This window comes from Dermacentor albipictus, chromosome 1, assembly GCF_038994185.2.
Source record: "Dermacentor albipictus isolate Rhodes 1998 colony chromosome 1, USDA_Dalb.pri_finalv2, whole genome shotgun sequence".
In the NCBI taxonomy this organism is placed as follows: domain Eukaryota; kingdom Metazoa; phylum Arthropoda; class Arachnida; order Ixodida; family Ixodidae; genus Dermacentor; species Dermacentor albipictus.
Window position 1 is genome coordinate 178,160,900 of NC_091821.1, and position 18,412 is coordinate 178,179,311.

At 42.0% G+C, this 18,412-nt stretch overlaps 2 protein-coding genes across 7 annotated transcripts in view; one reads left to right on the forward strand and one right to left on the reverse strand.

Moving 5' to 3' along the window:
* The first annotated feature begins 11,191 nt into the window (after positions 1-11,191).
* Dysb (dystrobrevin binding protein dysbindin) overlaps positions 11,192-18,412 on the forward strand; it is a 40,187-nt gene continuing 32,966 nt past the window's right edge. The window contains exons 1-6 of the mRNA XM_070529859.1: positions 11,192-11,431; positions 11,780-11,818; positions 11,908-11,964; positions 12,073-12,133; positions 13,177-13,309; positions 14,071-14,226. Coding sequence (XP_070385960.1) covers positions 11,376-11,431; positions 11,780-11,818; positions 11,908-11,964; positions 12,073-12,133; positions 13,177-13,309; positions 14,071-14,226 — 502 coding nt within the window. The 5' untranslated portion in view covers positions 11,192-11,375. The remainder of the gene's footprint in view (positions 11,432-11,779; positions 11,819-11,907; positions 11,965-12,072; positions 12,134-13,176; positions 13,310-14,070; positions 14,227-18,412) is intronic.
* LOC139052741 (transmembrane protein 231) overlaps positions 15,250-18,412 on the reverse strand; it is a 40,276-nt gene continuing 37,113 nt past the window's right edge. For 2 of the 6 annotated variants that reach the window (XM_070529799.1, XM_070529798.1), the window contains exons 9-10: positions 17,438-17,530; positions 15,250-15,573 (exon numbers count right to left, since the gene is read on the reverse strand). In XM_070529799.1, coding sequence (XP_070385900.1) covers positions 15,437-15,573; positions 17,438-17,530 — 230 coding nt within the window. In that variant the 3' untranslated portion in view covers positions 15,250-15,436. The remainder of the gene's footprint in view (positions 15,574-17,437; positions 17,531-18,412) is intronic. The other 4 variants (XM_070529807.1, XM_070529805.1, XM_070529802.1 and 1 more) reach the window with 3 other exon arrangements.

Genomic DNA, 18,412 nt, shown 5'->3' on the forward strand with positions numbered 1-18,412 from the left:
CACCCTTGGACTTCATACGGAACCTCACAGCGACGGCAGAAACGCGCCTGAAATGTCCATATCATTGTTATCGCAATAAATTGATTGGCGATGACCGCGCCCGTCGTCTCCGATACATTGCCATCCGCCACCAAAACTTCCTCGCCCTTTACGCTGCCTGTCAAAGGCAATAGTGGCAGGGCTTCAAGAACTGCGACGCGTTTGTTATAGCCTATCTTATCGCTTCAACCGACAGGATATCTCTGCAAAAGTCGACCATTGTATTTGTTCCGTCTCAGTTGCTCAAGGGCTGTTCGTGATTTCGGTCTGCGTGCACCATCGACCGTTCGTTCCTAGAAAGTTTGAGGGCGCTAATGTCGCTGCGCGTTCACGCGTATTCATGTTGTACTTTTTCAAATCTCGCGCGCTTTCTTTACAGCCTTCAAAAATTGAAACCGCAGCAGCTATCATCACGAAAAAAAATTGTTTGGAGATTTCTCAATACACTCTAGAAGTTCCACATTGAAGAGGATGCGTTTAAATTAACACTTTAAATGTTGCTTAATTAGTTAATGTTAATTAATTACCTAAACTCATAGTAAAAAATGCTTTGAGTTGCTCAAGAGGACAGTGAACAGTACTAACTTGGTTGCATTTTCGTAAGTCATACGTGGATTCTTTTTTTAATTTTGGTCCGACTAAGCTGAAAGACCCTGTATAGTCTGCGTGGGAGGACGGACGGACGGACGGACACAGACAGACAGACAGACAGACAGACAGACAGACAGACAGACAGACAGACAGACAGACAGACAGACAGACAGACAGACAGACAGACAGACAGACAGACAGACAGACAGACAGACAGACAGACAGACAGACAGACAGACAGACAGACAGACAGACAGACAGACAGACAGACAGACAGACAGACAGACAGACAGACAGACAGACAGACAGACAGACAGACAGACAGACAGACAGACAGACAGACAGACAGACAGACAGACAGACAGACAGACAGACAGACAGACAGACAGACAGACAGACAGACAGACAGACAGACAGACAGACAGACAGACAGACAGACAGACAGACAGACAGACAGACAGACAGACAGACAGACAGACAGACAGACAGACAGACAGACAGACAGACAGACAGACAGACAGACAGACAGACAGACAGACAGACAGACAGACAGACAGACAGACAGACAGACAGACAGACAGACAGACAGACAGACAGACAGACAGACAGACAGACAGACAGACAGACAGACAGACAGACAGACAGACAGACAGACAGACAGACAGACAGACAGACAGACAGACAGACAGACAGACAGACAGACAGACAGACAGACAGACAGACAGACAGACAGACAGACAGACAGACAGACAGACAGACAGACAGACAGACAGACAGACAGACAGACAGACAGACAGACAGACAGACAGACAGACAGACAGACAGACAGACAGACAGACAGACAGACAGACAGACAGACAGACAGACAGACAGACAGACAGACAGACAGACAGACAGACAGACAGACAGACAGACAGACAGACAGACAGACAGACAGACAGACAGACAGACAGACAGACAGACAGACAGACAGACAGACAGACAGACAGACAGACAGACAGACAGACAGACAGACAGACAGACAGACAGACAGACAGACAGACAGACAGACAGACAGACAGACAGACAGACAGACAGACAGACAGACAGACAGACAGACAGACAGACAGACAGACAGACAGACAGACAGACAGACAGACAGACAGACAGACAGACAGACAGACAGACAGACAGACAGACAGACAGACAGACAGACAGACAGACAGACAGACAGACAGACAGACAGACAGACAGACAGACAGACAGACAGACAGACAGACAGACAGACAGACAGACAGACAGACAGACAGACAGACAGACAGACAGACAGACAGACAGACAGACAGACAGACAGACAGACAGACAGACAGACAGACAGACAGACAGACAGACAGACAGACAGACAGACAGACAGACAGACAGACAGACAGACAGACAGACAGACAGACAGACAGACAGACAGACAGACAGACAGACAGACAGACAGACAGACAGACAGACAGACAGACAGACAGACAGACAGACAGACAGACAGACAGACAGACAGACAGACAGACAGACAGACAGACAGACAGACAGACAGACAGATAGATAGATAGATAGATAGATAGATAGATAGATAGATAGATAGATAGATAGATAGATAGATAGATAGATAGATAGATAGATAGATAGATCTGTCAGAAGCACAGGAGGCAAGCACGAATATTCAAGGAGCTGTGACATTTAAAAACTGCCATGGATAGAATAATATGGCAAAAATAGAGATGCGCAACAGAAAGCTGGAGGATTGGTAGAGAAGGGCAACCGAATATATCTGTCAGTGACATAGAGCAAATTCTCATCACTTAATTTTCTTCAATTTCCTTCTGCCCAAAGACACGAGGCAAACACGGATGTTTAAGGAATAGGTAGATTTGAAAGCCGCCACGGGAGTAGAATAATATGCATAACATAGAGATAAGCAAGAGGAAGCTGGAGGATTGGTGACAATGGTAACTACAAATTCTACATTTCCCTTCTATCAGAAGCACACGAAGCAAGCACATGTTATTCAAGAAGCCCTGACATTTAAAGGTTCGCCATGGTTAGAATAAAATGCATAAGATGGAGCTAATTTTCATGTTTGAGAAACCACCAACGCGCCCAAGTTTCTCTTCTAGTAAATGTAATATTCTTTCATGGTAAGGAGGCACCTGTCGCCCTCACGGTACAAAAGGCAGCCTCTAAATATATATCTCGCAGTCGAGGAACATCGAATTGAGCGGTGTTTGCGAATAAGCTCTGAACAGATTCAGTGGTGCTGTATCGAGTGTGACGTCACATTTTATTCGGCCCCGTAGTCTCGCTATGTCTAGGCTATAAACGCGGTCGATCAGACTCCTTGATCAAGTTATTTAAACCGCGAAAGCCGGAAAGTTTATAGTGCACTGGTAAATATTTTAGTGAAAGAAAGATAACTGGAAATATATGTTACAATATGTGCCATATTTTTTCTGAGCAACGTTTACTCCCCTCATGACTGCAGCTTTCACGATGTACCGAAGATTCAAATGCTTGAATGCGATTGTAACCGATCATACATGCTCAGGTAAGAACGCCAAATAGAACATATGAGATGCGACCCCCGTGACAAGACATCTGGCTCCAAGACATGCAGCACTACGCGACACGAGTTTATATATTAGCCATGCTCTGAGCTGCACAACTCACCATGATTGCAGATGTATCATATTCAGAAAACTACGGCCAATTGTCTCGTGCATGCAAGATCTCTTTGCCTATACTTGTGTGGCTGGGGAAGCTGCACGCGAAAGCTAACTGAGGATAGCAAAGAGACGAACAAATCTCATTTTTCTCACAGTAGTAATGGCAAAATTTTCGTTTTACCGTCTAGAGACCAATTCTGCTAAAATCAAGAAAAATTTTGCCTTTCGCCATGAACAAAAAAAACGTTTTTCTTTTCTTTTCTTTTCTTTTTTTTGAGATGAAATAATCTCTTGTTTCTGACGAAAAAAAGCAAGCGACGAGAAAGTGACACGACACGGGCGCTCGTATCGTGTCGCTTTCTCGTCCCTTGCTTTTTTTCGTCGGAAACAGAGATTATTTTTGCGCTATTTTTCATCAGTGTGGAATATACCTACTTGCCCTTCATCCAGCACTTCTGAAGCTTTCTGGCTGCTTCCATGCAGAGGTAACCAGTGAAGTTGCTTGAGGTTAAAAAAGAAAAAAAGCACTCACGCATTTCAATGTCGCGTGTTTGCGTTTCAAAACTTCGTCAATTTAAATTTAGCATTGAAACGGTTCTAAAGTTATTATTTACAGCTATACGCCAGATGACTCTAAATGTGAAAGCTAAGTTTGGTTTTGGCACACATTTGCTCCGAGTGAACTTCAATGCAATCGCGTTCTCCAGGATAGCAGATTTTCTGCGTTTATATATGTCTGCAACTTTTCGTAGAAGGCGGGAAAAAGAACAGTGGACAAACAAGCAACGTCATGTGCCACAGCATTGACCTGCACAGGAAAATTGCAGAACATGGCGGACGGAAGCAGCTCCCAGCCGGAAGTGGGCGCTGTCCAATAAAGTGCGTCGGCGGCCGCCGCGAACGTTTTCGGCACTTAGCTTTTAAAGCTCATTAAGGGACTTTCAGCAGAACTACTACGCATTCAGAGATAACGCTGATTCACTCGGGAAACCATGTCATTTAAAACCCACCTGATATTGCGAATGCTTTCAATGACTTATTCGGCATTGATTCACCCTAGAGTTACTGTATGTGCTACAATATCATATGCAGTAACTCTAATACACCCCAGTCGACAGAACCCCTCAACTACACGTGCTCGCGATTATCAGATTCTATTTTTTTCTTTATCCGGCTTCACATGAAGAAGTTTACAACGTTATCATTAGCATTAAGAATACAGGTGCTGGTCCTGATACTTTTTTCTGCTGCCAACATAAAAATGATAACGCATTTAAGCTATGATGTTTTATCACATCGTCAGTCTTGTATTTCTAACTGGGCTCTTCCCAACAGCGCTGAAAAAAGCAAAAAATTATTCCCGTCTTTAAGAAAGGAGACAAGCGATTAATCTCAAATTACCGTCCCATACCAGTTCTTTCGTTTTTCAGTAGAGTCATAGAAAAACTTTTTCCGGGACGTTTAAGAACTTATCTAGACAAGTTTGGTATTCTTTCCAATAACCAGTATGGTTTCAGACCAGAATACTCAGCTGATATTAGACCCAACTGTTTCTAATATCGCTGACATATAAAATTAACTCTGCCATTGACACCGGCAATTTAGTTGGAGGTGTATTTATTGACCTTTCAAGAACTTTTGATTTGATTATGCATGACATTTTATTGCACGAACTGAAGGAGTCAATCGGTGTATCTGGCCCCCATTGGAACTAATTCGTATTTATTTGCATAATCGTGAACAAAAAGTACATGGTGTGGTGCATATTCTGACCCCCGAACCATCAACATAGGCGTTCCGCAGGGGTCTATCCTGGGTCCGCTTTTATTTCTGATTTACATCAATGATCTTCCGCTAAGTCTTGTGCATTCTTCCTGTACACTTTATGCGGATGATACCACTCTAATAACCGCCGATAAAGATGTCGACTCGACGTTGGTTAAACTAAATAGAGATTTGATAAATGTTATTGAATGGTTCAAAAAGAATAAATAAATATAAATGCTAAGGAATCTAACTTCGTCATATTTTCGTCAACTAGAATTATTCCTAACAATTCCTTTGTCCATGTAGGTGATACTCGAATTCATGCTGCCTCTAGTGCAATATTTCTTGGAATCAAACTAGATGAACATTTAAAGTTTAACATGCATATATCACTGCTCACGCGAAAAGCAGCATAAGCCATTCGAATTTTACTAAAAGTTCGTCCTTTCTTTCGTCTTGAGATATTGTTGTCGTTTTATTACGCTTTCTTTCACAGCAACATTGTCTATTGCATCTCATCGCGGGGGAACACCTACGTTACATATTTATCAACCATTCGGCATCTCCAGAATCTAGCAATAAGAATAATAACCTTCAGCAGCTTCATGTCCAATGCGTCCTACATATTCTACTCACATGGCATTTTATCGGTTCGAAAACTAAACAGATAGTTTCTCGGCATTCTTATACATAAATATGGGAATAGAAGACTTCCAGTTCCTCTACTATGCTCGCGGGCAACTTTATGTTGCAATGAAGGAAAAGCTACGTAGGCAAAGCGCGCACAAGTGAGAGCGCTTCTGAAAAGAGTCCCGCGTTTTCATCCACGTTAGTTTAAGCTGGGGAAGAGAAAACGCAAACACCTCATTAGCAACAGTTAAACAAGATAAAACACACCACTGAATGTAAAAGTTTACTCATTTTGCGGCTTTTCCCTTCCGCGCCCGGGCAAACGCGAAACCGTCGTACGTGAAACTGCGTCGATTCTACGTCTGTTCCGAGCAACCAAGAGCACTGTCAGACGCTGCCGGACTACTTGGCGCGGTGACACACGTGCAGCAGCCACGCGCCCGTAGCTTTCCCTTCATTGCCACAGAAAGTTATCCGCGAGTATACACACTAATCAGTTTCCTAGTGTATCATCAACTCGCTTTACAAAATGAAAAAACTTTCTCTTACCTAAACGCAGGACTAACTGTGGCAAGGCTAGAGCTAACTTCTCATCAGTATCATTTTGAAATTCCTTGCCCTAGATATAAAGACAAAATCCTTTTAAATGTTTGAAAGGGCTTCGCGCTCACACTCGTTAAACTCATAAACTCTTCTTAATGTCCATAATAAGTGATCTTATATTTATGTATATATGTTTTATTTGTTGCTTAACTGAACATTCTTATAACTCAATTTTCTGTGTTTACCACTGTTTACCGAAATGTTGCTGTCTAATATATGGTTTTATAGGAGGTCTCATTTTCAGTCTTGCGACATTGAGACCTCCCTCTGTATATATATGTCATATGCAATGTATTGCATGTACTTCGACAATAAAATCTTGAATCTTGAATCTTGAAAGGCAAATTTAACTGAACACCAATACAGAATTGGTGCCAGTCCTAGAATTCCTCGGAATTGGACATGCTTTGATGGTTACAACCTAAAATTCACCAGTTGTATACTGTTTCTAAATTTCGACATGTGCTCGCAAGCGATTAGTTAGAAATTTAATCAGTAAATTCTATTTAATTAGTGAATTAAGCATTTTCATTTGGCGTGCAAGGAGTGCCTGCGTCTTCGAATAATCCAACTCATGGCGGAGACTTGTGCTAACTGCCACAGGCGAGCTTCAAGAATGCTGGAAAGATGAAATAAACGCGCCTGAGATTTTTCTGCAAGCGCGCATCACATAAAATTTTAACCGAAGTCATTAAAAAGAAGTACACCCCCCAAAAAAACGAGGCTTCTACCCGTAACGTAGATTTTCGTCTTCTTCTTCTGCGATTCTTCCGCTGAGAACGTGGCGTTTTGCGCCTTACTTTTCCAAAAGTGCATTGAACAGAAGAAATCTTTACATCATGCTAACCCAAATTATCAATTTTCACAACGAGAATTAAATACGAGCAATAATGAACTACTGTGTAAATTTTGTTATCTGTTTATTTTTTTATTTGGGGGGGGGGGGGGGTCAGTGATAGCTTTATGTAGTACCAAGTAAGTGGAACTGTACATAATGCAAGGTTTTAACTACGCTACGCCTTAGTCGACGCTCCATTTTTCGAGTCACCCGTCGAGGTGACTCAGTGGTTATGTCGTTCTGCTGCTAAGCGCGAGTAGAACGACCGAGCATGAGGTCGCGGACTCGATTCCCAGCAGCAGAAGCCGCATGTTCGATGGGGGTGGCATGCAAAAACGCTCGTGTACTTTAGGCGGAAGTTATAGAAACTCAGATGGTCTATATTAATCCAGCGTTATCCCCTACGGAGTCCCTCATTTACCCGCTGTGCGGTTTCGACGTGTTTAACACCACAATTTAAAAAAAAAGTGCGACTGAGTTAAGATATTGTGGCTGCGTTGCTTTTTGCCGGGAAAGATTGACAAAAAATACGCCCTTCGTTGATCTAATAACCCTGAAATTTATAGGATGAATACTTGAAGATGTACATAGTGTTCAAAATTAAGCTTTATGGTTTCCTTAAAGTTAGGCACTGGAAGGCGCGCGAAGACCACCGGTGCAAATAAGTTATTTGGCCGGGGGGACACAAAGTGAGATGATAATTATCGCTGTCAGCAGCCAAATGAACTAAAATGGAATAATTCACTTCTTGTTGACTGCAGTAAGTGGGTATGTTGGTATTGAAGAGTTAGAAGGAGTCGTGCTTCTACACAGTTTCAGTTGGGAAAATTCTTCTATAGCATGTCTGTGCTCCGAGATATCCGACTCCAAATTTTAATTGTCGTTTGCATGATTACGGATCCCTGACGTGACGCGGCTGTAACGTGCGGCGTTTAGTCTGACAACGGGGCGAAGGCATTGGCAAAGATGATAACTGTCCCCCTTTCCCTCTCGGCTGCCGAAATAAAAGATCGAAGAAGCCGGAACCGCTGTCGTAACACGCGACCGCGCAGCCTGTAACGATGGCGGCAGCTGCCATGCCGGAGAAGCCGGAGGGCAGTGCGCGTGCGTAATGGTGACTAGATGAGCGAGCATAGTCCTTGCCTGGGCTACGCAAATAAAATGACTGCTGATTTCCAAGTACTGTAAGTTTTATGTAAATCAAGAGCAACAACTGCACGGCACACCACGCTGTCATATCTTGATTTCGCCAGCCGAGATGGGAAGGGAAACAGTTGCCATCTTTGCCAATGCCTCCGCCCCGTTGTCAGACTAAACGCCGTTGTTAGACCGTTGTTAAACGCCGCACGCAACAGCCGCGTCACATCAGGGAGGAGCTTTGCGCCGATCCTCACTCTCTTTCATGCGTAATCGTGCGAACGACAATTAAAATTTGGAGTCGGATATCTCCGAGCACGGACATGCTATAGAAGAATTCTTTCAATTAAAACTGTTCAATACAAACATACCCACTTACTGCAGTAAACAAGAAGTTAATTATTCCATTTTAGTTCATTGGGCTGCTGACAGCGAAAATTATCATCTCACTTTGTGTCCCCCTGGCCAAATAACTTATTTGCATCGGTGGTCTTCGCGTGCCTTCCAGTGCCTAACTTTAAGAAAACCACAAAGCTTAATTTTGAACACCCGGTATACACAGTAGAACCTCGTTAAATGGAATCTCAAGGTACCGGAGAAATACGTTCCGATAAACAGGAGTTTCCGTTGACGGAGAGAGATGTGCAGAGATGCAGCACTGTATGCCGTACAGTCTCTTGATAGTGTTGTCAGAAACTTTGAGTATTAAGACGTGAATGCAGCAGCTAGTTAAACAAAAGAATAAAACAGAAAACGACGAAGTGCTTAGCGCTTAAAACTTTATCCTTGGAACACTACATTTGTCGACCGATAATTTGGAGTCAGCAGGTAGCGCGAACAAGTGCAAATAAATGGAAGTCGAAAATAACCGATTCACCAGAAATTAAGAGGAAGCTTCAGCTCGGGCCCATTTCCGGTGCCGCCTATTTGAATACGTCTAAAATGAAGAAATGTTTTTCTGAGATAGCCACTATAACAAATTTTAATGAGACCTGTTGAATTTGAGAGAAGAAGTTCCAGTGACTTGTAAGCGGAATTTTCGTTTAGGGCTTGAATTTTTGAAAGGGAATTTTCAAAAATAATAAGTTCGAAAAAAATATAAGCGCAATGTTTACAAATTCGTAGCCCTGCACCAAGAAAAGATATCGCAGTTCTGTGAACTGGATCTCTTAGAGCATCCAAAACGGACAATATATGATGCATCAATTTGTATTTTACATGAATTTCTTATATTGCTTACTAGGGTTTTGCAAAAGTTCTACTCATATAATAGTGCATGGTTTGTTTGAGAGCCATGTATAATATATCAATTTTGTCCGCTTTAGATGTACTATTAGGTGCAATTTAATTTGCAGAGTTGGATATCGTTTTTCATTGCTGAGTTACAGTGTTGTAAACTTGATAGTTTCGTTTTCTGAAAATATTATTGCCAATTTTTATTTAAAATTTGGCGACCAAAATAGAAAGTTCGTTACCAACACTCACTAAATTTAAATTTTTTTTCCTTTTAAGTGGGACAAACCCATCAAACATGATGCAGTGTTTGCCGGGAAGAATGATGTCTCTTTTCCCGCCTATTTACATAGGATCCCCCGAGCTTCCAAGTGGAAATTTAAAAAAACAAATAGAACAAGAAAGAAATCTTGGCCAGCGTGTTGATGTACGTACATATTCTTATTTGCATGCGACCTAGTCAGTCAGTGTCTTGCTGTCCCTGCAGGGACAAAGCAGGGTTAATGCATGCTCCAAACGTGCATCCTCTGTAAACTTGAACATAGAGAGAGGGAGAAAAAGAAACATTTTTAATGAGGTGGGGTAACTTCCTCATAGGATGGAGTCTTTAGTTCCGCGCCCCCATCAGCTCACGCAACTCCGCGTGCCCGTTGGATCAGCTGTCGCTGCTCAAGTTGAAGAAAGATCGGTCGCGCTCCGATAGCCAAATAACGGCAGTTTTTTTTTTTTTCGCAATAGTCATTTTACGGTACTTTCATCGCTTCTTTCTGTCGCCTTCGTTGGTCCAGACATCGAGGGTGGAAAGGACGCTGTTTGAAGCTGCTTGAATCTGAGCAACAAAAATTCGTAACAGCAGCCGAAGAAGTCGCCCACGATTAACAGTGTAAAGGAAAACGCTGGAGGCTCGGCATATGCCGCGCATCCTGCAAGAATGACGTTCTTCACTGAAGAGAGATGTAAAAAAATTCAGATTCTGGCCCACTCTGAAAAAAATCATTCTTTAGAAGTTAATTTCGAAATTCTGTTTATACATGGAGTTGCAAACATTTTGGTTTTGATTAACGAAAGTTTTTACGCTATTCAAATGCAAAACCAACCACTTACAACTCTGTTGTTTTTATTTAAGCGATTTCCGCTTACCGTGATTCTACTCTATGCAGTTATTTGAGAGCACCATGCTACGTGTGCGCGCAATGAGAGCGGAAACTGACTTGAGCAAACTATTGAAAATGCAGCGATTCCAGCTGGCGCGTAGCAGACGACAAAGGCAAGAGTCAACTTTCTGACGTCAGCAGAGCGCCGCTCGCAGCGTCACCATTGTTCGCTTACGAACCCATATGTAGGACATGTAGGGCGGATTCCCACACGGGGACGGCCAAGTGAATAATATCAAACATCTTTGGGACATTTAGGTGCCACGCAGACTCTTTGCAACTCAGGTTTTAGTTAGCAGCCGATATCTTCATGTGTACTTCATGTGTACCGACAAATCAAAGTTTGTCGCTTACTTTATTGTAGCTGTTATATTCATTGTTTTTGTTACCTGCATTTAACGCAAAGCTACTTAAACAACAATAAAAAAGAAAAAATTAGAGGCTTGCAAAATATACGGGTAAGGGTGACAACAACACTAATGAAAAGCGGCGCTAGTGTCGGTATGCGCGTGGGACGCGCGACCTGGCGCGGTGGCTGCCCAGCTGCAGCCTGCAGTACGCTTTGGTGGTGTTCGTGCTGTGCGTCTTGTTTCAGTGATTATTTTTTAAATCCTGTGAATGTGTGTCAGCGTATGTATGCATATGTCATCCTAAACAGTGACTCATTCCAACATTCCTCTGGTTCTCCTATTTATAATGTTGGAGAACTTAAGGGACAAGTTACACAGCGTTCAGCAAGATTTCAGTTTCAGGTTCGTTATGCTTTTTCTGGACGTGGCCTGCTTGCAGTCTCGTAACAGATTATTTGACGCAGAGGCGGTGCGCGATTGTAGGATTGATAACAGTTCTTTCACAGATCTTTCATTTGAGTTATCTATGTTATACTGCCACGCTCGCACATTAAACATTTTACTTTAGATTGATGTAGAAGTCTCCATATTACTCTTCCTGCATTAATAAAAAGTTGACGTTGTTTGGTGTATAGATGACAGAACACACTGAAATGCTAAGTTAAAACTAAACACAGACTACTTCTTCACATGATTTAGAACGTGGGCGGGCGCCTCTTGAAGTTTAATTTATTTAACATTGTCTTGCAGTCTCCGAAACCTTAGCCTCGGTGATACGTCACTTCCAAAGTAAGCACTGACCAATATTGACATTATTTGTCACCTAAGCGTCGCAGACTTTACGTAATTTGCCTAAATGCACGCATTCATTTGTGCAGATCTCAACAGGAATGTGAAAAACGGCTTCTAGGTGCTGGAGCTGATTTGTTACATTAGTAAGTATGCGCCTTTTAAAGACTGAGACATATTGTCCCGCTTTTCTCCGATTGTCAATTGAGACGTTTAAATGCATTTATTTTTTTCCTTATTTGCTTCCTTTTCAGCTACCAGTCCAAGTGGGAGGAGTTGCACAGCCAAAATGAAGGCAACGCCAAGAGAGCTGAAGTATATATTAATATTTCCGTAATTCTGGCATGCACATTTTGTAATGCGGTGCACACTTTTATGGCTTTTTACAAAGTTAGCTTTGACTTGAACTTTATGATGGCACAAACAATGTGACTAAGCAACAATATGGGGTACTTCCTGCTACTTTCAGCTCTGAGCAATACTGCAAGTATTGCGCCGGAAGGGTGTGTGTGTTATGTGCACTAAGACATGAAGTGAACATGCATTGCCTGGTGATATGCTGACCTAAGTAAATATAAAGTCATATAGTTAATTGCTACCACACTCAACCTGAAAGAAGCATATTCAGTGGCTACTGAATTCAGAAAGCCTGTTTAATACTTTGTGGCAAGAATATATATATAGAGAGAGATTAGGGTCATCCTATGCCACCGTCTAGTAAAACTAAATGTAGCTTAGATGCCACATAACCATCTATTGCTAAACATTAAGTGGTGTTTTGTTGTGGTGTGCAGCCATGCTCAGCACATTTGGGGCTTTTACTTTCAGGAACACGTTAATCGCCATTGCAGCACTTAGCCATATGTGTACATACACGCTTACAGGCATTTGCAGACATAGAGCCATTTGTGACAACAAAGCACATGCTGCCACCTGGCTGTGCCTGTAGCAGTCAAAGTTTGTAGTTGCAGCAAGATTTTAGTAGCTCTGGCAACATTCAAGTCCTGCTAATGCAAATGCTATTGACAGCTCAATAAGGAGAGACGAATGCATGTTTTCAGGCATAGGTCAAATGCACCCAGTTCATCTCTGTACTTGGGGAATTGTACACTGGTAGAACTGAAATGAGTTGAGGTGTGAAGCAACAGTGCATGAAAGCTGCAGTCTGCAGTCCATGTCTTTAGTTGCACTTATATTTAAAAGGTATACATAGAACTCTACATCGCAAGGGCCCGTGCCCTCCTGTGTAGCATGTTAGGCAGTGCAGCTGGTGTGTTCGCACGTGGCCTATCAATCATATACTAGCATCCAGTTGCCAAATGTTGTGCTTTCACTCTACTACTATTTGTCTTGCGCAGGAGGTAGATGTCCTGATTGCAGGGCTGCAGTCCTACTGCCACCAGCAGTTGGTCAGCATGCAGCAGCTGAACTTACAGTTGACACAGCTGCCCAAACTACAGCAGGGTGTCCAGGACCTCATGAACACCATAGGTACTGTTGAAATTGACAGACACAGCACATAGCCTTCCACAGTACCTGTTCAGCTCTTGCTAAATAGCATATGTTTGGGCCATTTTTCCGAGTTCTCTTGGCTAGAATGAGCTAAAGGTAACTTGCAGTTGGTATGTAGTCAGGAACAGAATGACTGTGGAGTGGCATTTGATAAATTTGTGAAGGCAGGTAGATGTAAAAGTGGCCTGGCTACAGTATCGAATATCCAGCATATTCAAGCTTGTAAAATGAATGTAACAGCAATGATAGTATCCTCAAAAGTGGTGCATGAAAATGTATTGCCAACCTTCTGTTCAAGCCAAACAGTGCTCAGACTATAAACTGAAATGGCCAGTGTGGATCAGTGCAATTTGGGCTTAGCTTGTAGTGAAGCTTATTCCATTGTCTTCAACTATACTGCATTGCTCAGTCCATGTCATCACAATCATGCTCAGAAAATAGTCTGAGAAACTAGCATAGTCAGCACAATAAATACTTAACTCATTTGCACACTGGCACTTTATAATGCAGCTTACTTTGGGGTCTTCAAAGTAAGTGATGTGAAAGGCAGGATGTAAAGGCACTAAAAATAATCTCACATCAAACTTGTAACATAAGGTATGTTCACCATGTGGTAATCAATAAGGTGATTTCATGAAAGCCAAGAATAGACTACATCTTTGGAAATAAACTGTTGACGTTAAGATAAACATTGTGTGTCATGGTCCTTTCATTGCTCTTCATATTGACCTTCAATGCAGGAGAGTTGGAAGGCATGTTTGAGGAGGTTGAACTTCGCCTGGTAAGCCTGGAGGATGTCATCGAGACACAAGCTTTGCAGGAGAAGCAACTAGATGAAAGGTTCAAGCTTGCATTATATGGAGAAAAAAAGAAAGGACACTTTGAGAGCCTCAAAGGTATGGCTGAGCAAGATACTCGTATGTATTACAATTATTGTCTTGAACCAGTGTTTTTGTCAATGGCAAAACACAGTGTTGTCCCATTTTTTAATTTTTGAGCATGAAGGAACCATGGTTGTCACAATGAATGTGGAGGCTTACATAAACTATGTTTTTTTTTTTTTCTGATGTAAAAAGGATTGTCTGCTTGCATATTGTTCGCATCACTCAACAGGCATTAATGTGAAAATTTCAGAGGGCCTGCAACGTTGCTTGCTTAGAGTCACACAAGCATTACGGTGCTCGCACTTGTGCAATTAATCCCAGGTGTTTCCAGAATGTAGGTGCTGCAAAAAGGCTGGATTCCTATTCACGCTGCCTATCATTCAGAGATGCAGCAGTGTGTTCCTCACAGCCAAGTTCACAAAGTGCACAGCTTATAGTGCTCAAAGTACTTAAGCTGTGCAGAAACTCCGCAGGGTTTTTTTATGTTGTTTTTTTGTTTTGTTTTTTCGGCTTTCCTTTTCTGTAGATTCTTGAAAGATACTTAATCTTCTTTATGATCATTGGCTATGAAAAAAAAAAATTTCTATCTTGTAATGTGCCAAGTACAACTAAGTTTTACTGAGCACATTACAAGATGAAAGTACACCAAATAGCCGTAATTCTCACTTTACTCAATGTAATTTCTTCTTCTAGCAGAAATTGTATGAAGGTGGTTTAGTATGCTTCTGAACATTGCCTTACTATTCATATCATGTGATACAGCCTAACAGAGAATAGAAGGGATGTTCTGATATTAAATTTTTTTATTGAATTGAAGGTGAACATTAGAAAGAAATTGTTCAAATATTTAATTGAATACCTTTCCATATAGAAAAGTAAGGACAGAAAATGCAGAAGAAACACCATTTAATATCCTTTCAAGTATGCAATAGTCCTTGCAAACATACGTGAATCAGTGTATGCTCAATTGCACAGCTCATTAATGAGCAAAGTGCCACAATTATTATCATAATTAAAATAATGGAGTACAGTAACAACACACAGCATGATGCAAGTTTGGCTTGTTATAATTTACAATAAAAGTCTTCTTATTTTCATTAAAAAAGGAAATGCAGTAAACCCTCCTTATAGGGAAGGCACTTCACTCGAAAGATTGCTTTATTCAAAGTTTTTCTTGGTTCTGACTGCTGTGCATTTTAGCCTAGTGATATGATGGCCACAGTCATTTTAGGCCGGAGTAGTATTTGAAATGTAGCAGCGCCGGACTCCACTTATAAAATGCAAAGCAGGAAATCCACCCGGAACCACTTGGTGCTGCATAGATAGTAGTTCTTTGCTTTTGTTTTTCTTCCTGTAAACCTGGAAATGCAAAGAGCGCTGTGAAGGTCACTACTCTAAGTGGTGGTAGAATTTTGACATCAGCAAAATTTGGCAAAGGTAATTAATGGCTTCGCGCATTCTACGTTGCAGTGCTTACATGTCCCAGAGCGAGCACATGAAAGCTGCAGCTGTAGCACATTGTACAAGCGTGTATACCAGGTTGTTGACAAAGTGCCCAAGGACGATATTGTCATACCTGATTGCGGATGTGGACGCAGCTGTGCTGCTCCTGCCACAGACACAGAAATTGTCAATGTTGTGTCATGTGTCGAAGGTGGTGAACAAAGAATCGTGCAAAACACCTTCAACATCAGATGCAAGAGCCATTCTTCATTTGCTTTGAAACAAAGGGGAGTGCGTTGGCAGCAAAGGAGGCATTAGGAAGTGCATAAAAACGAGTTCCAGCGATATTCTTGCTGCTCACCAAGCTTCCTTGCCATCGTACTATACCTGAAGTAAGACAGCTGTCACCATTGTCGTACCTGCATTCTCTTCAAGTGTGTCCCGACATCCTCGGCATCAAGAAAAAAGCACAAGTCTCATTGGCAGCACTGAAACAGGCACCATTATTTCTTTGACATGATGTCCACAGCAGCTGCCCTAGCATTTCCAGTGATCGTTCACTCGCTCTACATCAATGATTGCAGCAGTCATCCCAGCTAAATTCAAGATTATACTCAAAACCTCACACTTGAAATCCACAACAGCCATCATGCTTGCAGGCTGGCATGTGGAACTTCAGTTCATCTATCTGGAAACTAGCTCAGCACCGACAGTCCATCTTCTGCAACTACAGTGCAGCCATCAAGAGCTTACTTTCAGCACTAAGCTTTGAATCCCATGAACCTGTAGCAAACATAAGGGAAATTCATTGTTAGAACACATCATTCTTCAGTGACTTCCAGGTCACTACAATGCAATTGGAAAGGACCAGGGAGATGCAGCCACCCAGTTTGCTCGTGATGGTGTCAACTGTGTTGCTAACCCATTTTCTAGAGTATATGCAGTGGGTAAACTTTTCATTGGTTGAATATGAACTTTTAGTGGCCCAATGGAATATGTCAGATTTCACAAACCAGCACCTTCATTACCTGGACCACCATTTCAGCTTACTCCGCCTTCTATTCAGCTTACCACAGCAAGGCTTAACTCTTTTATATCACCTATAGCATGGAGTGGCATTCGTGAATACATACTTCTTTCTCATTGGATAACCTCAATTTGGAAGTTTGTGGGTGTAGAGCAGGGCTGGGCAAAGATAGTTTGCAATTATATCATGATATGATACGAGATAATCGGGCCACAAGTATTGGAGATATATATACAGGATACTACCACATTTACTGTATACGGTACTTCGATACAATTGCAAATTTCCTATTATAGATCTATATAGTGTAGCAGCATATGCACAAAAATGTTTGCTTGGAAATTTCTCAACTCTGACCAACCTTGTTTCATTTGAATGAAATGGCTGTTAGTATCTCAAAATTTGTCTTTCTTGCTCAAAGTATAATATGTAAACTCTTTATACGCTGCACTGTCAACGGTTTTTGCTTGTAGCTCTTGCACTTGATGGGAGTCGCTGCTCTGCTGGCCGACCAGCTGGTGGGTCGCCATCTAATTACAAGAACGTCAATAAGACGCCTCTGCACGGTGGCGTAAATACCACTGGGGAGTTTTACCCTGTTCGTAAATGTATTGCCATTTACAGGTGTAACGTAGTCCAAAAAATTGCTTTTGGTGCTTGCAAGCAACAATAACATACACAAAATAGCCGCCTTATGCCCCAGTCTCCCGGAAGCAGCGCTACCACGCTTTGCTTCACAACAGTCAAACTCACATCCACAAGATCCTTCAAATCGCTGATGTGTGAAAGCCACTAGATGCAAGACAACCCCATTCTTGGATTCTTCAGACTTCGTAACAAAGCAGCCTGCAAGAGAAACTGTGATGATGACACGATAGCGGCATCACAATTTGCGTGAAAGACGCCGCACGCATTGGCGTACGCAGCACAGTAGAGTGGCTACAAGTGTCATGGCACTGGTGCAACTAAAAATAAAAAATCAAGAAAACGAAAGGTTGGCTGCGTGCAGGGCTCTGGTGGGAAGATAAAGGGAAGATAAAAGAATGTCACTGCCTTCAGTGTTATTCAAGTGGCTTAGTTGCAGCAGTATCAGCTTGAAACATTTAGTAAAGCAATGAAGGGGGCTAGTTGGTGAACGTTCATGGTTATATTGCGCTTAGTTTTACAGTGATTAAGTGAAGGATAGGACATGGACGTATTGCGCTATGTATGTCCACGTCCTGTCCTTCACATAATATTGTCACTGTAAAACTAAGCGCAATATAACCTTGAAACATTTATAGTTTTGTACAGTGATGTTGCGATAGCCAGTAGCTTGTATCTTAAGATACATGATACATTATTTCATGTATCGTAAATACAAATACTGATACTCATCATGTGAGACTTATCATGATACAGATACGAGATACCCAAAGAGTATCTAAGATAGTATCTGAGATACATGTATCTTCGGTACTGCCCAGCACTGGTGCAGGGAGGTAATTGCGGACTTTTTCTGAGTATTTCCTTTTCTGGTGCAGAAACACCAGCCATTGCTCTTGAAATACTTCACAACCATCGCTTCATGGAAACCTGATTTCTTACATCCTGGTCCCAAATGAATGAAGCCTGAGCAGCAGCACCGCTGTGTTTCATTAAACGCATTGAGTCTGCCTGACACACTGTGGCCATTGTTGTAGTGACTGGTAGAGCCAGGTGATGGTGCCAGGATCACGTTCTAGATAA